Raw genomic sequence first — 24,845 nt, 5'->3', positions numbered from 1 at the left:
GAAATATAATATGACAACTATCAAATTTAATAATGACAGATGGTTTTAGCTACTTTTGATAATCTTTTTTTTTTTTTTTTGGCTATCCATTCAGTGTATACACATCCATAGTATAATTTGTCCTATTCAGGGAACATTCTTACATGATTCTCTATTTAGATCCATACTTTTGAGATTTGGTCCCAAAATCCCTAAGAAAAATCTACTCCCCCTGTTGGCCTAAATAAAATCCAAGGATTTTGACCTTGGCAATGTGACTCAAGGGCAATCAGTTTTGTAATCACTTGGCTGAATTGCATCTAAGAGGTTTGTGATTCATGTTAAATGCATTAATTATTAACATTAAGCTAGCATAGCTTTTTGGCTTTGCTTAATGAAATAGATTCATTGATGCTGTACCTATGTATGTGAAAACAAATGTCTTACATGAATGTCTCTCTATAATTCTGTTTTAGGGGAAGATAGTACAAGGAAAAAAATCACATTTTAAAGAAATGTAAGCAATTTCAAATAAATCATGAAAATATTAATGATAATTTGTTGACAAGCACAAGATACAGCCACAAATTTTGTTAGTATATTGATATTTCCATCGTGTGCTGCAAATTAGTTAAGCAAAGAATCAAAAAATTCCAAGGAATTTATATTAAACTGCCTATATTTTATTTAACCAAGGGCAATGAGGTTGCAGCTTGTCTTTTCTTTCTTCCTCTCCCCTCCTCCTTCCCTTTCTGCTTTCCTCCTCTCTTCTTCTTTCCTTTCTTTTCTTTCTGTTTTTCTTTCTCTTTTCCTTCCTTCCTTCCTTCCTTCCTTCCTTCCTTCCTTCCTTCCTTCCTTCTTTCCTTCCTTCTTTCCTTCTTATCAGGAATTAAAACAAAACACAACACATGAACAATGTAATTATGCATTCTGTGTGCATATGTTTTATATCCAAGGGAGCCCAAATGCCCCAGAATTCCACAAACATAAATGAAACATGTACTCTTCCTTCCCTGCAACATTGTCAGAGCTGGCGGTAGTGTGCTGGGCAAAACGTAGGAAACTAGAAGTAACTTGTCAATTTTTAATTAAGTCTTCCTCCCTTGAAGAGTCAAATGCACCATTCTCCCTGAAAACTCTGGAGATGATGACATATTTCCACTTGGTTTCCATAGCATCCATTCCTGAAGATCCCCAGAATGGTCTTTGGTCAGGGCGACCACCCAGCTCCCCAAGAAAAGTTGGCAACCTGGCCAGCCAAAAGCAGCTTTCCCTTTTCCGGAAACTTACTCTGTCCGTGGTGCTGAACAATTGTGCCGAGACGCGCCCTGAGGAGCGCTGTCAGCCGCGCTGAAAAAATCTTCCCTGACGCTGCCCAAATCAGAACTGTGTATCTGTTATTTACTCACGTCCTCAAAGAGCAGCAAGCTTTCTCCATCTTAATTCGACACTACCGCAGAGCAGAGTTGCGCCGGCGTGATAGGAGGAGATCATAGGCAAGGAGGAAAAACTAACATCAGCATTGCTCACCTGAGACCTCAGATGCTCCCATGAGTTTGGAAGTGCTCTGCTCCCTACAGCAAAGACACCATTAAAAAAAAATACTATTCTTCCGACTTTGCTTTTACACAAAGGTTCTGTGGTATTTCCGCCTTTCGTTTAAAAGCCAGAAGATTTGGCAGCAATAAGGTTTTCAAAATCGGGAATTTGCATTGTTTTTCAGTGGACTGACTTCCAGGACAAGGACTCATCTGCACCCGCCCAAATACCATGGCACTGCGTGCGCCCTTTGCCACCGGATCCTCCCCTTCCAATGAGACTTTCTGATTGTGTCTACCAACTCTCCTATTAGGAAACCCGTGGGTTGCATGCAGCTATTCTGTTGTATTCTCTTTCTCACTCCCTCCCCTCTCTCACTCACACTCTTGCTGGAGGCACACCAATACCGTTCTGCTGAGAAGAAAAAGCCCACAACTACCTTAAGCGATTAAGACAATATGCGCAACTCTCGCCTTTCATAGCGATCACTATACAAATCTGGCAAGAACCAACACCAGTCTTTGCAAGAATGGAGTCGGTAAAACAAAGGATTTTGACCCCAGGAAAAGAGGGGCTAAAGAATTTTGCTGGAAAATCCCTTGGCCAGATCTACAGGTAAGAGAAACCCATATTTGCCTGGGCAAACCCATATTTGCCTGGGGCTCAGCATGAAAAAATCTGCAGGGCTATTTCCGTAAACCCTGCTTGCTTTGAGAGGTTGTAATATGATCAGAAAGTCTTTTTTTGTTGGTTGCTGCTACTGCTCAAGCGGGGCTGCTCTGGAAACCTGCTTATTAATTCAGGAATGTTGCACTAAATGAACCTGTGTGCTGTGTGTGTCTGTGTGTGTGTGTGTGTGTGTGTGTGTGTGTGTGTGGTTTTTGTTTTGGTACCTGCAGATTCTCATCCTTTCCTACCCGGGATTTACCCTCTTTACAAGTGAGAAATGACCAGCACCTGTTCAAAGAATCTTTCTTTTGGTGCTCATAGTGATAACAAATTCCTTTAATGCAGACACATGAATTTAGAAAATACAACCCTCAAAGAAATCAACCAAGAAATTCCAAAGAGTAATGGCAGAAAGAAATTTAGACCTCAGCTTTAAAACAACTCAAGTAGATAATCTCCCAGTGGAATCTTCCTTCTGTGCTGAAGGAGGAAGAATCAAAATATATCAATAATTAATAGCTGAAGCATTTCCTCTACCCAAATCCAAAACAATATATATGTGCTTTAATTATTTGACTTTTCTGAGAAGTCTATGTCTTGCATGGCAAATGTCAGTGTTTATAAGAAAAAGCATAATGACTTTGAAAGTACTGGCAATGATTTAATTTTTTATCGTCCCTGTAGTCAATGTACTAATTATGCTGAAAATTTTGCAACTTTAAATTATTTTAAGAATATTATATGAGTACACTTTCCTTAATAATATGAGCAAAATCAATAAGAGAGGGCAGAAACAGAAGGATAAACGATTCCAAGAGAGCGCTAATTTTCACATTTAGGAAAATAAAGCCCTTAGAAGTGTAGAGAAAATGTACACAAAATGACCAATGCACTTCCTGATTTTCCAAATCTCTTTGGATCTGGTGGGCTTCATGTAGGCACCCCATCATGCACCTATGCGGCAATAGATACCGCAAGGGCCCTGCAGTCCCGCAGCTGCCCTGGAAAAAAGCTCTTCTTTCCCAGCTCAATTGCCATCAGGTGGGGAGTTCAGGTGCATAGTCCAACTTTGCATATAACAGCCTAGGAAGCCAATGTAAACAAAAAAAAATTGAAAAGAAAAGAAAAGAAAGAAAGAAAGAAAGAAAGAAAGAAAGAAAGAAATCACATTAGTTGAATTTTTTCTCCCAGAATAAATTGCCATGTGTTCTGACTTTGGGATTGAACTTTAAAAATACGAATTAACATAGCTGCAAAAAACCTTTATGACTTATTCCCCAGGTGGTATTTTGTAAAATTTGGAAGTCTGACATTTTTTTTTTCTGGTAGCCTCAAATTGTTTGGCAGTCAGCTCCCAACCTGTGCATTCTTGGAATTGATCTTAAAATTTCATTTGCTTTACTCCCATGTATGAAAATAATTGTGTGTGAATATATCACTTAAAAGGGCACACAGAAACATGAACTATACAGTGGATTGAAAAACATCTGCAAACTGTAAATGGAGAGGTTCTTTGTTTAAATATCGAAAGTATCCATCCCAAGAGTCCACAGTAATTGTACTGTTCACATTCATTCTCTCTCTCTCTTTTTAATAGACATTTCACAGATATATCGTGGACTAGCATAACACCCTCAGCTTTTAGCAAAACCATTCCATCACTCCCCATTCCCCTTCTCCCTTCCTCCTCCCCTCAAGGACGAAAACCTAAAAGGAACTGAATTTTAAGGGTGAAATCTTGTGAAATACTATGCAGATTAAAAAACACAAAACAAAGCAAAAATTTGAGATCAACTGTGGTGTGGGACATCTTACCAGAGTTGATTTGGGGCACGTCTGTGTATCTGGAAGTCGCATTTTACGTCTTTGGAAATGTGCCCAAGTCATTTTTCGGTGTTTGTAACCGAGATAGTAATGACGCAAGATTGTGAATAATTAATTATTCATGTTCTGGCAGTAGGAAGCTTAGGTGTCGGCCATATGCTGCGGAGGCCTTTGTTTCAAACTCGAGTAACAAGGAGAAGAAAGTAAGATGTGTAACGGGAGAGTAAACGGTGAAGAGGCACCCTGGGACTGGAGGAATGGGCAATAGAATGCGTGCGTGACACTCTCAGAGAGCGCTCACAAGACCTTCTCCGCGTGGGCGCCGGTCAGGAGCGGCCTTAGTCCCTGGGGGTCCCCGCGCTCAGCTAAGAGGCAGGATCGCGTGTCTTTAACCCAGAAGGTTCAACTTAGCTGGGAAGGAAGGGGTAGCGCGGGTGCAGGTCTGAGCTGGGCTGGCCTGCAGAGCACCGACCCTCGGGAAGCTAGTGGCTGGATAAAACCGACCGTCGCCGGGGGTAAAGCACTGCAGGTGGGAGAAGTCTACACGGTTGCTGACGAGGCGCCGCTCCAGTAACCCACTCCCTCCCAAACCACAGACCCTCGGAGAAAGTTAGGCCCCAATTGCCTGTGTCTGTTAATCCAACCCGCTGCGGGGTGGATCCCGAGGGAATGCGGGCTGGGTGCCACGGGCCAGACGGCATTAAAGTTGAAGAGATGCTGCGGCAGGGGGGGGCTAGCAGGAGGCTGGAGAGCCGGGGAGGTCCCGAAGCCTGGTGGCGCCCTAGCACCCTAACTCCTGAAGGAGTCGAGCGAGGCAGCGCCCCTCCCCGCCCCCAGCCCTGACGGGTCCTGGGAACTGGGATGGGTCGGCGTCGGGGGTGCCTAACCCGCCGCGTCCTTGCCTTTCCCCCACTCTGCCACGCAGGGTGCTGGAGAAGAAGCAAGACACTGGGGAGACCATCGAGCTGACGGAGGATGGGAAGCCCCTGGAGGTGCCCGAGAAAAAGGCTCCACTGTGCGATTGCACCTGCTTCGGCCTGCCGCGCCGCTACATCATCGCCATCATGAGCGGCCTGGGCTTCTGCATCTCCTTCGGCATCCGCTGCAACCTGGGCGTGGCCATCGTGGACATGGTCAACAACAGCACCATCCACCGAGGGGGCAAGGTCATCAAGGAGGTGGGCAGCCGCTGGCCGTGTGGGTTCGCAAAGCCGCCTCACCTGTTTGAGCTCCATTTCCCCCCTGAAAGAGGAAGGCCTGAATGCTCGCCAGCCCCCTGCTAGCGCTTCTAGAATAGGAATAGACCGCGATAGCCGTTAAGGCCTCCCTTTTCGCTTCCGCTCTCTGGGCCTTCCTTTTCTCACCTGCAAAGTGGAAAATAGCATTGTAGCTCACTAGCTTCTTGTCAAGAGTGGCTCCATACCAGAAGTTGGTGCTTACTAATGTATGCTAAATTTAAATCGAAATATTTTTCTTTCACTCGGAGGAAGGAGTAAGGCAGCATATCGGTGATAATGTCTCCCTGATTTCCTCCAATTCCTGCCAAACAGTCTTAATAATAAAAATGAAACAAAACCGAAATCAGATCAACTGTGAGCATATGGGCAGTTTCCACCGAAGGGGCTTTAGGAGTTGTCCACTTAACTGGTGGAGAGAAAAGCCAAGCTCAGCAGTGCCTTGAGGTCACCAGTCATCCAGTCCGGTAATCTCCTGAAGGGTGTGTTGGGGTGATGGATAGGGAGAGGAAGATCAATGTCAAAGTCACTGAAACCTGTGGGTCTAGACGTCCAGTTCAGGGATCTGAGCGACCATTAACAAGGCAGAGCGGGGGGGGGGGGGGGGGGGGGGGGGGGTAGGGGGGGAGAGAAATTCGGGAACTCACTGTGGATGCGAAGCTGTGAGCGCCGCTGGTCCCCGGTTATTCCCAGAGACCCCGCAAAGCAGATTTAGTTTCAAAATACTACTCAAAGAGACGAAAAGGATCCTCAGTTCCTCAGGAGGCATAAGCCCTCCTCCGCCTTTCCGATGCAGATACTTAAAGGTTCACCCAGGCTGGCAAGGGCGGAGTTAGGCCTTGACCTTCACACACACCCCTCTCCAGCTTTTCTGAACACCCCTGAGGAAATCCTCCTCTCCACTGACCACCCCCACCCATTCCCCAGGCTACTCCAAATCTTGCCCGCCTACGCCCATCCCCATTTTGCCTGGAGGATCCTTTCCTCTAGCTCCTCTGCCTCCTCACCTTCCATCCCAAATTCCCCACCTTCCTTCCTCAGAATTTCCCTGGTTGGATTTCATTCTGGAAGAGACCCCACTACTGCTTTAGTACTGGCTGGCATCGGCTGAACCGACCCCGGTCAGGGGTCTCTGTCCCCAGCCAGCAAATGGAATCTCTTCCTGGGGAGTTCTAATTTTCAAAACTGGAGCCCGGAGGACTCCTCATTCATCGAGGTGATCAGATCTGGCTGACAGTAGTTGGGAGCAAAGCCAGGGCGTCCAGCTTCGCCATTAACTGCAATACATTTCAAACGAACACAGTTTTTCAGTTAAAAGAAGCATTTCTTCTCTATAAGATGGTATAGATTCAATTTTATTAGAAAACGAAAATTCAGCCACCTCCAACCCCAGAATGCAGGGAGCACCCCGGGGATTGAGGGCTCCTGAGCGTGAGTCTGCAGCCCAAACACTGACTCTCCTCTTTCCCTCCACCCCGTTTCCCCTGTACCCCCCATAGAAGGCCAAATTCAACTGGGACCCAGAAACCGTGGGGATGATCCACGGTTCCTTCTTTTGGGGCTACATCATCACCCAGATTCCGGGCGGCTACATCGCGTCTCGGCTGGCAGCCAACAGGTAACGCGTCCTCAGGGCGGGGGGTAATGGGGCTGGTACCCTCACAAGGGGCATCAGAGGCTGGGGGCAGGGACCACAGCCCCGCGGGGATTGGAACTCTTGGGCGAGGTCTTCTGGTCCGCTGGCACCCCATCTCTCCGGGCTGGAACTGTTCGTGCCCCGTTCCAGAATTAGGCACCCAAGAGGATTTGGGATCGCCAGGCAGGGCCCTGGTTGCCGCTTTCTCTCTGCCCTGGCTGAGCCAGCTTTTCGCCAAATGGTCTACGTGCCTTAAGGCCTGGTAAGAGCTGAGGCCAGGCGGGGTGTGGCCGGGCCGGGACTGAGCGGCTGGGTGCACAAAGGCGAGTGTGTTGGGGGGCGTCACGTGCTGCGCTCTCGGCAGGGCGTCCCTCGGGTGCCCCGGCTCCCTGTGGTGCTGACCTCCCGGCAGGGCGCATCGAACGCCGGGCCACCGAGCCCGCCCAGATGGTGCTCTGGGTCTGAAGGATTTGTTTCTATGGAGGCAGGCGGGATTTCAGGCGCCGGGGGTGCGATTCCACCTGTTAATGAGCTCCAGCGAATAGGGGCGGGGGTGGGGAGGGCGCTCAGCTGAGTCCCGCGGCCTCCAGCAATGCAGCGGTGGCTGCAGTCGAGCTCCTAGCGCCAGCTCTGGGAATGCCGTCGGGGTCAGCTGCAGAGACACCCCAAAATATGGGGCGTAAGGACTGATAAGGTTTGGGATACCAAGGAGCACAGCCTGGCCACTGGAGGGTGAAAGGCAGCTTTATTTGCTTCCTTGTGTATATTAAGATAAATAAAACCAAGTGCTCCCTAAGTCTGAACTGGAAAACTGACAACGCAAGCACTCACGTTTTCAGGTATCGCTTCGTGAAGACTCCAAGTAAAGACTTCCGGTCTTTCTTCAGACCTTGTATCTATGACTTCACCTTTCTCCCTCCCCTCCAAACTCAGATTTTCTGAGGAAGAAATCTTGAACGGGGCACCTCTCCAATCTTGATCTCTTCTTTGCTTTTGTAAACTGGTCCCTCCTCATTTCTCAGTAAAATGTCCCACGCCTCTTCTAGTGGCTTTTGTCACCTCCAATTCCATTCACCAGCTGTGACTTCCTGCCCAAGACTTTTCAGTCTGCTCCAGAGCCTAGGGAAGAATTCTTGGAAATTCATTTTAGGTTTAGCAATCCTTGGAGCAGAATTTTTGAACATTTTTTCAAAATGTCAAAAGAAGAGGGCAAAAGATTAGGAATAGTACCTTTTGAATATCATCTTTACCTTGACACCACGATGGTTAGCACTCAGACCCAACAGGAGACAAACCAGTCTTTTAAAAAGGGATCAGTGTAAAATTAAAATCATTAACTATTTACAAAACCCAGTTCTATAGATGAGATAAATCAAATTGAAGAAAATATGTCATTAAATAGTACTGGTAATGTAGTAATGAGCATGTTACATTTTTGGCTTTCATATCCCTAATGTATAATGTCTTGAATCTTTTTCTTTCCCCCTAAATTTTTTTTTTAAACAATATAAACTTCCCAGAAAGATAATTCAAACATACATATATAAGTATTTTCACTTCAGGGAAAAAACAACCGAAAATTCACACACACACACACACACACACACACACACACACACAAATGATACAGCAAACTCAATGTAATGTGAAGTGAAACTATATTATGACTGTGCCTTTAAGGTTTTTTTTAGAGTCAAAACCTTCAGCTTGCCAATTGTTAAAATGCTAACATTTCCCTGCCAGGAAAAAACACCAGGGATGCCCCAGCTTTCCCTCCTTGTAACACTGGGAGGTCAGTAAACAGGTTTTTCTGGTTAACAAACAAAACAAAACAAAACAAAAAAACAAAAAAACAAGCTCATCGCTATCATTTGTGTTATGTTTATTAAAGACTAATGCTAACTGAGGTTCTAATTGACTTGGTAGATTTTCCTTAAGGGAAACAATTGTGAACTTTAGAAGTCCTATTTGGATCTGAAATGGATATTCAAGGAAGAGAAACTTAATATTTTCAATGTCTTATGTCCCCCAAGGCTGAGAAAACTAAGTTAAAATTTATTGTAAAATACTACAAACATATGGAAAATATAGAGTAACTTCCTTATCAGACCTTAGGATTTTGACATATTTGCTTCATTTAAAAAATATAACAAAACATTACAAATACAGTGGAAATTTTCTGTGAAAACAGGTCTAAAAGATATATAACATTTTCTTTTCTGATGAGAAAACTACTGTATAATAGGTAATAAAAATATGTAAAAAATAAAATGTAATAAAAATCATAAATAATTTAATCACACCAAGACCCTATTGTTAATATGTTGGTAAATGTCCACGTAGACCTATATATGCTACATGGAATTTTATTTTGGAAAATTTTTTTTTAAACATAAAATCTGAAAGACTTTTATAATTGTTTTGAAAGATGTACATTTCCTATGATGTTACCTTTTCAAAAACAGTAAAAACAACCCAGCAAGACCAGTTTTCCACCTACAGATGTCATGTGCCCATTCAAATAAGCCTCTCCCTATAGATCATCTAATAGTAGAACAAGATTTCCCTTGGGGGGGTGGGTACAGGGATAGAGTCCTGTCTGTCTAGGTATAAAAGAAGCTCCCTTTGGAAAGTGTTTGTCATCACAGTCATGGGCAGGACTAGAGTAGAGGAACTGAGGTGTGTGGAGACTGCTCCTCTAGAGAGAAGAGCTCCTGGCTACTCCCCCTGGCAAATTTCTCAATGAAAAACCCACAGCAGTGATTTTGCCTCTCCATTTTGTGCTTTAAACAAAAGCAGCAACACCCTTGGTCAGAATACAGATACTTGGTCCCTTTCTGGTCAAATTTCAAGTATTCCTGTTTTCCTCCTCATTGAGAGACAAAGCCAGGGGAGTCAAGGGGAGAGAAAGGACTCTTGCATCATGTTTTCCTTTGTCTTTGTCTTAAAGGGCTATTGCACATTGTGGGCAGGAAAATTTAGTCACCTCCATGGAGGGCTTTGGGGTGAGGAAGCCAAGGAGGAATCCTTACAAAATCTGTGGTGTTTTTAGATGAGAACATACTTACTACACGGATAAAAATGGATCGGGGACAAATTCATTTTACCTTTAAACAGTCCACGACATGGTCTTGCAGTAATCCGGATAATTACAAATGTGGAATTGCTAAGGATTATTTTTTATCTTGCATATGGACTGGTGAGGAACCTAGTCAAGTACTTAACAGGAGAAACAACAGAATTTTGACCAAAGACATAACCAAAGATGGCCAGATTTACCAAAGAATATTTGGTCAATGTTATGTTTTTCATGGCCGAAATTGTCTTCACAAAGGCTATCCTTTCTGTCTAGGGGCAATATTATTTAAGCTTATTTAAAAATTTTCCCTCTCCTGCTCCTGTCCTCTTGATCTTCCAATGCTGATTTGGTTCTTTACAGAGCACTTATTGCCAGCGGTCATACAGGTATTTTACTTATCTGTTTTCTCCATTAAAATGTAAGCTCCATGACAGCAGGCTGTTGTGTCCATGTAGTTCTTCCTGCTATATCCCTAGCATTTCAAGAGTGCCTGGCCCATGACAGACACTTGTTGAATAAAAGTGTTTGGGATTAAAAAGTTTTTAAAGGCAGTATGGTATAGTGGTTAAGATACAGGTTCTAAGCACAAACCATGTGAGTTTAGACTCCTGAATGTACTATTTAATAACTGAATGACATCAAACATTATTCAACAACTCTGAGCTTCAGCTTATATTTCTGTAAAAGGGGATTAATCAAACTACTTACCTGATATGAGTTTCATGACCGCTAAGTAAGAGAATCCGTGTAATGTTCTTAGAAGTGCCTGGCCCGAGGTAATTGTTGGCTGTTACCATTTATTATTAATAACGTCCTGACTTCAGAAGAAAATGAAAGAATAAATAATGTCTTATGGCCATTCAGTATTACTCGTGTTTAAATCTGTTTTAAGCATTAGTAATGCAAAAGGATTATTTCTATTGTGATACAATGTATCTTTTCACCTGTTAGGTTCTACCTTTAAAATTATTTTTCCATACACATTATTTACAGCTAAAATTATTGTTCACTGAAAATGCCTTACATCTCATTTGAAGGACTCTCTTAAAAGAGCTTTTCGGCCAATGGTATAGACAGTGCTAGTAATTCAGCACATTCAGTCTTTGAATTCTAGTCAGGCATTATCAATACACTTAGAGAAATCCATTTAAGTTTTAGGGTAGACTTCTCTGTTGATAGTTACAATTTATTTCCCCTACGCCTATCCTTTATTTAAATAGTGTCTGATTCTGGTGCAACACTGTCTTTTCAGGTATATCCTGGGTTTCTAGCCTGACTTTTGCTAAGGAAAAAAAAAAAAAAAGCTCTTTAGTTGAATTAAGAGATTGAACAGTGGACTTCGGCTAACAGAAAGAGCCCATAGTAAAGCAGAATAAGGGTCATCTAATCCAATCTTCTCATTTAGAGACCAGGAAAGGAAACAGAGAATCAGGGATCACAAGATCACCAAGAGTTTGGGACTAAAACTCAGGTGTCCAGGAATGCATGACCTCAGTCTATCTTTACACTGAAATTTAACATCTCTGCCTGATACCTTGTGCTTCACCACAAAGTTCACTTTCAGCAGCAAGCTGAGCCATCTGCTCTCTCAGTGAGTGCCTACAATCTATAATGCCCCAAATCCAGGACAGAAATCCAAGAATTAGAAGGAGAAGTCTTTAGCAAGCCCAAGGGATCCTTAGATTTTGGTGGTAGGAAAAACATACTGTATTTGTGTGTGTGTGTGTGTGTATGTGTGTGTGTGTGTGTACGGATTCCCGAATCCATATGAATGATTCTGTTCTTTTCTTTGCAAAAGACAAAACCCAAACTTGGTAACGACTTAAAAAAACGACTTGTGATTGTCTATAGGAGAAAGCAGTATTTAGAACTTTTTCTCCCTACCTAGCCCTTTGGCAGTGTGGGCTCCTGCAAGATTATAGAGGTTTGAGCATGACTGGGGGTGGGGGGAGAGGTGGGGTACTTTAGACCTTTTGTCTGCAAAAAAGAAGGGATTTTTCCTTGGGATTTTGACTGATACAACTTAATTCATACCAAAAGAGAGAGTGGTTTATACTGAAAAAATCTACAAATTCAAATGCATGGATTTAAAAACTGTTACCTAATGTTGAATTTGCAATTATAAAAATGAAATCTGGTATACTTTAGGTAAATATTCTGACTGGCCTGATTCTGAAAAATTCTCATGTGGGAGGGATTTTCAGAAAAAGAGGAGTGAAGATATTTTAAACTCAACATCTTCATGTTTTAAGCCCAGAAAGGAACAATTTACAGGTGTTATTCTTTTTCTTTCACAGAAATAAAACACTGAACATGTACTTTATTTACTGGAATAAGCATTGGAAATGAATTCTTAAGCATCATTACCAAGCACATATACAAACGTTCTCTGTCTACCTATCATCCATCACCATTTTTCCTTCTCTACTTACCTGTCCATTGCTACCTCTATTGCAAGCAGGGGTTCATGAACCCTTCCAGTGAGAAACATTTGCAAATTCCTTTTGTGTAAGAAAATAATTCAGACTATGAACATAAAGCTGCTGCAAGAAACCACCATCCTACTGCGGTGGAAATGGTTTATCATCATCCAGTCCTTTAGGGCCAGAGGTGACTCTATTTCACTCATTTAGCAGCCTATCAAGCATCTCGCCACCTTCCTATTGTGGGTTCTCTAGGTTATGTGTCTGGGACAACACGGAAGAGACCTTCCTTTTTCTGACAAAAGAAAATACCCTTTGCACAAGACAAATAGACGGATTGAGAGGGGGAGGGGTCCCTAAGGGCTTGCACGTGGTTTGCTGGCTTGAGCTTCTCTTTCCTTCTATTCTCTCCTCTCACCCTTTCTAGCTCTGGCTTCCCCTGCGGCTGCCACATCCAACCTACTGCAGTGCAGAGGCAGCCTCTAGAGGGGAGGGACGTGATTTTGAGGGAGGAGAGAGTCAGGTGGGCAGCTGGTAGAATGATTCTCCCGCTGCCATATGCCACTGTTGGGGCTGTCTCATTTCTCTGTCATGAGTGATGAAGTCATTTTTACAACTTAATGATGTACCAAGGGACCCAGAGGGCTGGCTTGTGCTTGTGTATTCCTTTTTAAATATGGGACCGGGGCATCAGATGTGACAAAGGGAGGCGCCTGAGCCCTGATTTGATTATATTAAATAGATTAAACAGCCTGAATCAGTCTATTCTTACAGACCCTCTAGTAAAGGATTAGTGCCACACCTGGGGTGAGGAACACTAGTTCCCTGTTAAGAGACAAGCCACTGCCCAAATGGAAATGGATTGATTGATTCCGGGAAAATGGATAGCATCTGTAGGAGTGACAGGTCACCAGTGTTCCTGTCATCTCTTCCAGGAAACTCCTTGTGGGGTGGGCTCGGTAGGTGAGGGTGTTTGTGGCTGGAGGGCAGAGAGAATAATATGACTGAGGATTTCACAGCTAACTTACTCTGGACCACACTGAATGTTAATCATCAGACAGCGGGTGATGCACGTTTTCAGCAAATGCATTTGCTTTTCCAAACATTTCTGTATCGGGGTACTATATGCTTTTCAATTTGGGGAATCTGTTTAGTAATGCAGAGCCTCCTACCACACATACATACACACATGTATGTGCTCACTTGTGCACACACATGTTTGCACACACACCAGTGTTCTTAAAATTATTCTGTGTAAGAGAATATGATCATTTCACACTGGAAGACAAAGAAATGTGTGTGTGTGTGTGTGTGTGTGTGTGTGTTGTAACAAGTAGAGGAAAAACAAGTAGAAATTAGGTTTTAACTTGAAAATAGGCAAATTAAATTCATTTTAGTGTGTCATTTGCTGCAGGGGAAATCGTGAGGAAAACAACAATTTTAAGTAGCTTTCAAGTAGTTTATCATTTTTAAAAGCAATCTTATTTTTTTAATGTTTATTTATTTTTGAAAGAGAGAGACAGAGAGAGAGGCAGAGCACGAGTGGGGGAGGAGCAGAGAGAGAGGAAGACACAGAATGCCAAACAGGCTCCAGGCTCTGAGCTGTCAGCACAGAGCCCAATGCGGGGCTCCAACTCACAAACCATGAGATCATGACCTGAGCCGAAGCTGGACGCTCAACCGACTGAGCCACCCAGACGCCCCTAAAAACAATGTTACTAAGCAAATGGCCCTTATTTTATTTCACAGAGGTTATAAAGATGTTCTGTGAGAAATGGAGAGCACCCATCAGTTTCTAATCCTGTTCTTAAGGCATTGAAATGTTCAGGTTTTTCATTTCTTTGCCTTTTTTTTCTTGGCCCAGTTACTGATGCCCATCTCTGACTTATATTCACACTTGAGTGGGTTTTTCAGGTAGGACTTTAACTGTCCATTATAAGGAGAAGGACTTTAGGCAAAATGAAATACGCTAGTTGAGATTCAGCCTACTGTTAGGAATTTAAAGTTCGGCAATACTTATCTACTTAATAACTCTATGGCTTGATTATTTGTTAAGTGAAATAAATGGTTTAGTTTATTGCATAAAATTTTTTTGTAATTTGCCAGAATTTTCAATGATGATTTAGTTTTTAGGTGTAGTACTGACATGAATATATTGCCTGAGATTATATATATTGATATAGATACTACGTGATATTCTATAGAACCTAGATTTATAATTCAGAAAGTAAAATAATATATTAAACATGGAAAATGTTTATTTGGGGAAATTTATTTCTATAAATTGTTTTTTTGATGTGAAGTATAATATTTACTTGCCTATACATTATTCACCTTTACTTGGAATAAATGGTGCATCAGACCTTAAGTGAATTTCTTGACTGACATGGATTATAAAGCAAACAACAAAACAAAACAAACCTGACAATATAAATGAGAAATCAGCTTACTTTTACAAATGTGTAATTGGTTACCTATATTGAATAGAGTCTTACATTTCTATTCTATAACTGCCATTCGTTAAAACATTCTCAAATAAACTACATTACTATTCGATGTCATTAAATGTAGCACTTAACCTATTGAGAAACATTGAAAATGTCCCTGAAAAAACCCACAATGAAATTTCAAAAGGCAAAAAAAATTGTAAAAATGAACCTGGAAAGCAGCATAGGCCTACTGAGGTCAAGCAGTAACACAATTGCTTAATTTATATGATGGAGTAGAGGACAGCCTTCTCCTTCCCTGTAAAGACAGTCTAGAAATCTAGCTTTTAGATTAATGTGGGGAAAAATAAAACCAGCCCAACTGAATGGAAATATGGAAGAGACACTCTAACCATGTACAATGGACAAGCCTGAGTGAATATCAGAAAAGCTTTTCCATCAATGTGAAGTAGATCATTCAGGGATAAAGTTTCAACCTCTCCCTAAATAGTACATTTGTATTGGGGTAGGAAGAGAGAGGATATGAGTTATTAATTGTTTTTGTAATTGCCTTAGTTCCCCATTTCAGGAGGCAGATGAAATTGAAATTGAATAGAATACTAAATACATGTGTCACTAAACTTTTTATATACATGATCTTTCTTCCTCATAGAGACTCTGGAAGGCAGACATTCTTAACACTTGTTTTACGGGTGAGAGGACTGAAAATAGCTATTATTTCCTCAAATATTACTAGCTGGTAAGAGGAAGAGCTGGGGTATCAACCCCAGTATGTCTAATTTCAAAGGATGTGCTGCTTTTCTAAACACATTTCTCCTGTTAAATACCTTTGCCGTGTGTTCCTTAAAACATTTTTTTAACAGTGTCTTAAAAATTTTCACTGTATTACTTAGTGCTGGGCTAGGTCCATAGGAAAGAACATGGCTGTGGAATAATTTAAAGCTTTTTTTTTTTTTTTTTTTTTGCATGAGTTTGGTTTTTACACAGTCTTCTAATCAGAGGGTAAATCTGGAAAGCCTATTATGGTGGAAACTGCCTTCAGGGCAGCAGTACTATGAGATGCAATTATGTGTCAAAGTTGAAACCAGTGCTAGAGATCATGAAACTCACATGAATATTACGTGTATAGATTTCCTTCTGTTGAGATACCAAAAATATATTCAATGCTTATGTTTGTTCTTGGAACATCAAGCCAAACAAACCAATGATTATCAAGCACCATACAATATACACGACTATATTAAATATTGAAAAATGGTAGGATTCTTCAGGAGGACAATATGTCATCTCTGAAACATCACCATCTAATTTAGTTATGAAAGCAGAGCTTTAGAAAGAGTGGTTTCAAAGGCTGATGAGGATGCTGTAATAAATAAAGTATAATTGCAGTTGGTTTCAGGAGATTCTACAGTGTTGTTTAGAAGACTTAAGGATGAGGCCAGGCTGGGCCACATACTTGAACTCAGCAACTATCTCAAGTGAGGATTTATCCACAGGAATACTCTAAATTCTAGTCCATAGCTGCCATCCTACAGTTATTCTGTGAGAGTAACTCAGCTTCCTAGGATTATTAAGATACCAAGAACAGCAGTTCATTCCTACTAAAAGCTCAAGAACATACAAATGGTCAATTGATTGAAAAGGATATTGGGATAACAAAGGTTCAAAGAAGAATCTGTTATCACACACATCTCAGGAAGGGAAGTTATCATTGCCTTCTCTTTACAGTCTTTCTACAAAAGTAACTGAATTGTTACTTAAGAGCATGTTATCTACAAAGCATTCTGCTAGCATCATAGGGGTTGAAGAAGTGAGATAAGGACCCTGACTGTGTTCCCCAAGAGACACAAATAATGCAGGGGGTAAAGGAACATGTGATCTCTTGAGTTAAGTCTTATAAAAGCAATCTACAGTGCTTGAGAAATATCTGAGAGGAGATTAGCTGAAAAAAGAGGTGTGTGTGCGTGTGTGTGTGTGTGTGCGTGCGCGCGCGCGTTCGGTGGTTACTAGGGATAGGGTGGAGGGATACTAAGACAGGTAATTCATTTAGACAATGCTGTACATTAAAAAAATGTTTTGTTTCCTGACAGATATTTTAGATGGACTACTGAGGCACAGAATGAGAGGCTGATGCAGTTCAATCAATTCTGTATGTCTTCAGAAGGGGAGAGGGAATTTTCAGTATATGTCTTCATACACTTTAAGCTGCTAGAATTTCAAGATGACACGGAACAACTCTGGGTCCGTTGTTATAGAAATAATACTATTTAACTAGGGCAAAAACATTCTGGAAAAAAAAGGCAAAGAATAACAATTCTCTGGAAACTCTATTGAATGTTGGGAAATTCCTGTGTAATGATAGATGATATTTATAAACCGTACACACGCTATGAACCAGGCACTGTCCTCTTTCATAATTGACTTATCTACTCTCCATGATAGTCCTTTGAAGTGTGAAAACTTATTATTTCCATTTTACAAATGGAAAAAGTAAGGCTTAGAGAATTTAAGTAATAACTTGTCCAAAGTTATAACTAGAAAGAAATTAGAGTTGGAATTTGAAATCACACACCGTAACTGCAGCTTTTATTCTTAGTATTATGTTGTGCTGTTTTTATGTCCCCAAGAAAAATATGGCAGTTGCTCAGTCAATTTGGTCAGTGAGGGCAGTCAAAATTAGGCCAGAGAACCTCACTTTTGGTCTTGATCCCACCATCAAATTACAATTTATATTTTGTAAGTGATATCATTTCTATCAGCAGGTGTTTCCATTCCATTCTTGCCACTCCCCTCTGTCGTCAAAGGCAACCCCCCCCTTTTCTACCTATGTCTACCTCTGTCCATTTTAAGCCTGTCCCCCCACCTCTGCCCCAGATGTGTCCTTTTTGTGATGTCTTCGGGGAATAGCTAGCATAGTCCTGCTAAACCAAAGATTCTCAAGACAGGAAAAGTAATATCAACATCACCTGGGAACTAGTTAGAAATGCAAATTCTCAGGACCCGCATATACCTACTGAACCAGAAGCTGTGGCACCCAGTAATCTGTGTTTTAACAAGCCATCTAAGGTGATGATCATGAATGATGAAATCTGAAAATCACTATTTTATACTCTGGAACTTGTATTCCATACTTACTTCTATTTCTTCCATTTCTCTGTTAAAACCTAGACTTTGCTCATAGGAAGACAAAACCCTCTCTAAATAAGCTTCTCAATTTAATGACTTTGGAAAATAGGACAGGAGTAGAATCCTTTTTTCCTCCTCACTGCTGCTATCATCCGTTATTCAGCAAGTTTTTGTCCTTCAAAGTTGTTGTTATTCTATCTGGTGCTGCCAGAACAGTGTAAGTATTAGTTATGCTGCTGTTAGAGTACGTAGAACTTAGCAGTTAAGTATCTAGGATCTACAACCAGACTGAGTAAATACAAACCATAATTCTCCGCTTATATCTATGTGACTGTAGCAAGTTATTTATTTTTTTTTTTTAATTTTTTTTTCAACGTTTATTTATTTTTGGGACAGAGAGAGACAGAGCATGAACGGGGGAGGGCCAGAGAGAGAGGGAGACACAGAATCGGAAACAGGCGCCAGGCTCTGAGCCATCAGCCCGGAGCCTGACGCGGGGCTCGAACTCACGGACCGCGAGATCGTGACCTGGCTGAAGTCGGACGCTTAACCGACTGCGCCACCCAGGCGCCCCTGTAGCAAGTTATTTAAACTCACTTGCATGTAGTTATTCTATTGTGAAATAAGGATAGCGGTGGCAGCTTTCTGATATTATTGTTAGCTTAAAATGAGAATCTAGAACACTGACTGACATACACTAACAATTCAATAACCATTGGCTACTTATTATTTCTACCTGACTGACTCACATTTATGGATTTATTATTATGTGCCAGGCACCAGCCTAAGCCTTTTAAGTGCATTATTTTTAGTCTGACAGCAGTCCTATGACATGTAATTTATTAATAGTTCTTTGTACAGATCTTAACACCCCTTAAATGCTTATGATATGCCAGACATTCTTCTGGGTGCTTTACTTGTAATAATACATAGGTTCTGATAATGTCCCCATTTTGTAGACCAGGAATGAAGCATAGTCAGTTAAGTAAACAGCTCAAGATCACTCAAGTAATAAATGACAGAAATAAACTTCAAACCCAGGCCTTAGAATCTGTGCTCTTGACCATTACACAGCTCTGCCCTTTTTTATAGACAAGGAATCAGACACCCAGAGAAGTTACATAACTTTCCAGTTACATAGTTATTAAATGACAAAGCTGGAGTCATAAAAATTTCTGTACCATGTTTATGTCACTATTTCTCCTATCACCATTAGTGACTTTGGCACCTTGCTCCTCTGCAATCCATCATCTTGCCTAAATTTACATGGATCCTGATCACTTTATGTCTCCCTGGCCTTAACAATCCCTTGCCCCTTAATTCTGATCAGCTTTTGTGTTTACTTCACTTTAAGGGCTTGATCATCAATTATCTTCTCTAATCACTCTAAGCTACATTATGTCCAAGATGTCATGGACTTACAGACTCTGCTCTTCCCCTCCTTGTTCAATCTGCATTTCCTCACACCCTCTACTAATTCCTTGTTCATAATCTCACCCTTGATGTTCTTACTTCTCTTACTCAGGCTATAGGGTACCACCATGTCCAGCCATTTTAAATAGTTTCTAGTTTCTGATATATAATGAAATCTCTTCCATGTTTTTGAACCTTTGCTGCTCCATTTCCTCTTTTTGGAATTTCTCCCTCCTCCTCCACCTTCTTCCTCTTCTTCTTCCTCTCCTTCTCCTTTTCCTTGTCCTTTCTCCTTTCTTCCTTTTTCCTTCTTCCTTCTTCCTTCAACAATTCATCTTCCAAGGCCCAACCTGAGAGTATCCCTATGAAGGGCTTGCTTCTTGGTCACCCCAGCTGGAATGGTATTTTCCCTCTTTTGCTTTTCATTTGTACACCTGTTATGAACTTTGGCTTAAGCTGTTTCTTGCTACTTGTCTCGTTCTTTCTCTTACTACACCAAGGGCCATTCTTATGTTTTCTCCTGAGTGCGTAGTAGCACCATAATGGTGAAAGAGCATTGCTTTTCATGTCAGAGAGCCCTAGATTCCAATCTCCACTCTACTGCTTGCTTTTATCTTACACAATTCTGGTCTCCATTTTCTTATTTGTAAAATGAGAAGAAAGTGTGACTCAGAGAGGTAAGGATTACATGAATTAATGTAGGTGGAGAGTATAGTAATTGTTCTGTAAGGTTTAGCTTCCTTTTCCTCCTCAGCACAGTACCCTACTCTAAATACAGTCTCACAAAGAATTGGAGTGTGAATGCATAAATGAATGTGGAGTGAAGTGGCTGCTTTAATTTTGGCTGTGTGTAGCACAGGAAGAGAAGGTGTGAAAGCTTCTCATACTGGGCAAGAATTTTGATAGATTTGTAAGTACTTGGATGTTGATTTGGATAACAACTATATAAAATTTTAAAAAGAAGATGAGGTTCTGAAAAGTCTGATGGATTTCATTTTTAAATAGAAAAAAAGTCAATGTGTTTTCATGATCCAATAGCAACTATAATGAAAAAGGAATAGTATGGGAACTTGCAAGTGGGAAGCATTTAAACATGCCACATGATTATATTATTACAAACACTCTTCAGGGTGAGAGTGAGAAGTAAACTTTGAAAATGATCTATTGGTGTTTTATTTCAGGAATAGTAGCGTGAGTTCAAGTAGGTTTGTGAAGATTACTACTTAAATTTACACTTAGAATCCTGAAACACATTACTGACTACATGTATGCATAATCAGATGAAAACCCTAGTGGTAAAACCTACTGGCTTTGGAATCAGACAGACTAGATTTGAACCAGGGTTCTTCTACTTGGAACTGATTAGTGACTTGTGCAAATGATCTCATTTATCTGAGGCTTAGTTTCGTCATCTATAAAATGGGTATATTAATAATATCCATGTCATTGGGTTGTTAAGTGGCTATGGATTTTATGGCATGTGAAGTGTTAGCCTGGGGTTTAGCAAGGTGAAGAGGCATTTATTAGATTTAGGTCTAACTATAATGGATGCTTAATGAACAGTTCATAATTGATTCAGTTCTACTAGTGGGTGATTTTGTCCCCCAAGGGACATTTTGCAATTTTTGTAGACATTTTTGGTTGCTACAACTTGGGGACAAATGCTACTGCACCTAGTGCATAAAGGCCATAGGTGCTGCTAAACATGATACAATGCACAGACAGTGTCCCACAACAAAGAAGCATCCATCCTGAAATATCAATAGTGTGGAGGTTGAGAAATCCTGAGCTATAGAATGGGTAAAAGTCACCTCTCCTGACATGTCTAGAGACAGCCATATTTTAAAACACTTCATGGGGCTCCTGAGTGGCTCAGTTGGTTGAGCGTCCAACTTCAGCTCAGGCCATGATCTCATGGTTTGTGGGTTCGAGCCCTGTGTCAGGCTCTGTGCTGACTGCTTGCTTAGAGCCTGGAGGCTGCTTCAGATTCTGTGTCTCCTTCTCTCTCTGTCCCTCCCCCGCTTGCATTCTGTCTCACTCTGTCTTTCAAAAATAAATAAATGTGAAAAAAAAAAACACTTCAAATGGGGAGAAAGTGATGGTTGAAAGTTATATTCATAAAAAGTAAACTTCATGCATCATACTTTCAAAAAATTATTGGAAAAGAAGACACACATATTAGATAAGCCTGGATATACACCTTATGGTGGTTTTTGTTTGTTTGTTTGTTTGTTTGTTTGTTTTTTGGCAAACCTTAGCATGCAAAATTATCACCTGGATTTCTTATTAAAACACAGATTTTCAGGCTTCACTCCCAGCATAGTCTGATTTGGAAACTCTGGTGTGAAAAATCTGCATTTTTAATAAGCATTTTAATAATCTGCATTTTTAAATCGGCAGCTGGTTCATGGACAACAGTTTGAAGGGATTCTTTTGAAGGGCTGAATGGGGTAGATGCATAACTCATACAAACACCTTCAAAAGTGCCATCGCATTATGTAGCTCTGGTTCTCATTATCCTTAAAGCCTACAGCAGGGTCAGTCTCTTTAGTATGGAGGATCATAAGCAAAGTGAAATACAGGATACAGCAGAGTGAGTTTGGCAGGACCTAGACAGCCTACCCACATGACCAAAACTTCAGTGTCTTTTGCCCTTCCTGCCTTCATCCTGTTACACAGGTAAAACATTCATACTTCCAGAGCAGTAGAAACATGTGCATCACACTGGCCTTTGGAAACAGGCACCATTTACCACTAGGTCCAGGAAACATGCCCTATACCTTTTCTCTTGCTTCCTATCAGCCTTAAAGGAAGCCTCCAAAATGTCCTGGGGTTTGCACACAGCCACGTTCGGATTGCATTTTTAAGAGAGGTTGAAATTCTTTCAGCTGGAAGGTAATAATCAATGACAATACATTTTAAATCAATTTTTATACCAATTTTGGACTCTTATTTTATAAAGGCAGGTCATTGGGATTTTGCATTTCTTTTCTGAAAAAATAAATCCATGTTTGGCAGAAGTTTAATGTCACTGGATGGGTGGCATCTTAATGAGGGTAATCATTTTTAGAAATAGAAAGTTCCTCTTTTGTGACAGACATTTAGGAAATAAGTCATTCTTTGACTCAAACCTAAAGATACCTATTCAGCAAACAGCAGAGAGGAAGAATGGAACAGGATATTTACCTCCTGAGAAGCCACTGAGGACAGGCAGATATTAGGTTACATGAAGTAAACAAAAGTATTTGACCTGATCTATGATTCATAGAAAAACAGCTGATCCACTTTAGCCTTTCATAAAGTCATTTCTCAAATTTCAGTAGCTGATTAATAATGACCAAGGTCCCTTTCAGAAACTCCAGGCTTTAACTCTTACACTTAAATGTGCCCCATGGAAGAATCAGAGCTTCTATGAGGCAACAATCTTCACTGAATTCAAGGCTCAGTGGTCGACTTGAGAAAACTTGCACAGGATGCACAAATTAGCTCATTAGAGATAGTGTGTTCCCATACTTCTCTGCAAGGAATATTTCTAAAGCTACCCAGTTAAGGGAATATCTTTCTTACTTAGTATGAACATTGTGGAAGATATTTTGAAAACAAAGTGGAATTTTTGCTTATAGATAGATGAAGGTGTGAGTACCATAGCTAAAGCAATTCTTTTCTGACGTATTGTGTGTATGCACACAGCTAGAGGTGTGCCTCAGACACTATCCCCACTCACACAAAAAAGAAAGAAAAAAATACGTATTAAGTAATAGTTACTTTCACTATAAATACATGTGCTGCTGGATCCGATCATGAGATTTCTCGGGGTATTTAAAATATAATTCCTGGGGTGCCTGGGTGGCGCAGTCGGTTAAGCGTCCGACTTCAGCCAGGTAACGATCTCGCAGTCCGTGAGTTCGAGCCCCGTGTCAGGCTCTGGGCTGATGGCTCAGAGCCTAGAGCCTGTTTCCGATTCTGCCTCTCCCCCGTTCATGCTCTGTCTCTCTTTGTCCCAAAAATAAATAAACGTTGAAAAAAATTTAAAATATAATTCCATTCATAACATTTTTATGTATATGCAGCTTTTAAGAAAGTTGAAAATAGTTGTATAATGTGAGACATAAGCCTATTTAGGCATTTATGATTTTTTTGACAACTTTTCAGTGAATATCTACTATGTGTCAGGCACTGTGCTGTATTGGGGATATAACAGTATACCTGAAAAAAAAAAATCCTCTTGCCCGTAAGCAGCTTACATTGTAGACTGAGATATAAACCAAAAACATGTACAATGATTTGTCAAATATTTGCAATTTGCGCTTAGATCTATGAAGAAAATAAATACAAGTAAATATAACTGGATTTCTTGAGTCTTTCTTTTATTTCTTGTGCTTTAATAATACAACATTTCAAGATGGTCAAGGTCTTTATTTGTAGTGGCTAGTCAATCAAGTCCAGAACACATTTTATTCTTTTGGAAAAAGCAATGTACCTTAAAATTGATTTTAATTAACTTGACCTGAGATATTTAGATCTGCTAACTCCTTTTCTTTTTCAGGGTTTTTGGAGCTGCCATACTTCTTACCTCTACTCTGAATATGCTAATCCCATCAGCAGCCAGAGTGCATTATGGGTGTGTCATCTTTGTTAGGATATTGCAGGGACTTGTTGAGGTATGGAACCACAGGATGACATCATCTTAAGGTTGGCATGTTAATCAGAACCAGCAGGCTATCTTTGTCTTGATCTACAAATAAACATTTTATAAGGTTGTGTCTACACAGTATGCTTAAAAATTGGAAAATTGGGCAATCAGATATTTTGTGTTTAAATAATGCTAAAGTACAACTGTGACTGCTCGTCTCCTCTTCTCGAGAATTGAGTGGTATTAAAGAAATGTTTAATGACTATTTAACTTAAAAAAATAAAAAGGACAAACACTTTTGTTAATGTGCTATGATAAGAATTTTTGAGTCCGTCCTTTCCTGGTGATAACCTGAATTAATACCTTTTGGGAGTTTTATACCAAGTCCCCGTAGGACTCGAATCATGATCTGAGTTTTCACTAAGATGTTTCATTGACTATATTCTTTGGGAATTCAGAATTCTCCTGAAGTATAGTGAGAGTAGGTAAATCAGATAAGTATTAAAGCCCTTCTCTCCAAAAAAGAAAGAAAAACTTGATAGGATCAAAATAACACAAAATGGATAATTATTTTAAAGGTCTTACGTTCTAGATACTACTTTTAGGAAGTGTGAGCTTCAAGGATCTAAGCTTTACCTTCTTCTGTATGGATTCCTTATATTTGGGAATCACTGTATTTAATGCCTCATGAAAAGGCCTCCCACATTTCTCGAGCTGTTCAGAGTTGCAGATGAATGGAGTAATACTTGAGGGTTGGGGAGAATTTGGACAGGTCACTAAAAAGCCATGTCTTACTTGATCTGGGCTGAAAGTTTTTAAGGTGAAATTTCAGGGAATTAGCA

At 40.8% G+C, this 24,845-nt stretch overlaps 1 protein-coding gene across 1 annotated transcript in view; it reads left to right on the top strand.

The window, feature by feature from the left end:
- Nucleotides 1-1,399: 1,399 nt before the first annotated feature.
- Nucleotides 1,400-24,845, top strand: part of SLC17A6 (solute carrier family 17 member 6) — a 41,398-nt gene continuing 17,952 nt past the window's right edge. The window contains exons 1-4 of the mRNA XM_027072984.2: nt 1,400-2,133; nt 4,937-5,189; nt 6,746-6,864; nt 23,917-24,031. Of these exons, the coding sequence (XP_026928785.1) occupies nt 2,048-2,133; nt 4,937-5,189; nt 6,746-6,864; nt 23,917-24,031 (573 nt within the window). The 5' untranslated portion in view covers nt 1,400-2,047. The remainder of the gene's footprint in view (nt 2,134-4,936; nt 5,190-6,745; nt 6,865-23,916; nt 24,032-24,845) is intronic.

Source organism: Acinonyx jubatus, chromosome D1 (genome assembly GCF_027475565.1).
Source record: "Acinonyx jubatus isolate Ajub_Pintada_27869175 chromosome D1, VMU_Ajub_asm_v1.0, whole genome shotgun sequence".
Lineage (NCBI taxonomy): Eukaryota > Metazoa > Chordata > Mammalia > Carnivora > Felidae > Acinonyx > Acinonyx jubatus.
Note: the sequence above shows the minus strand (reverse complement) of the source record. Positions and strands in the feature narration are given on the sequence as shown.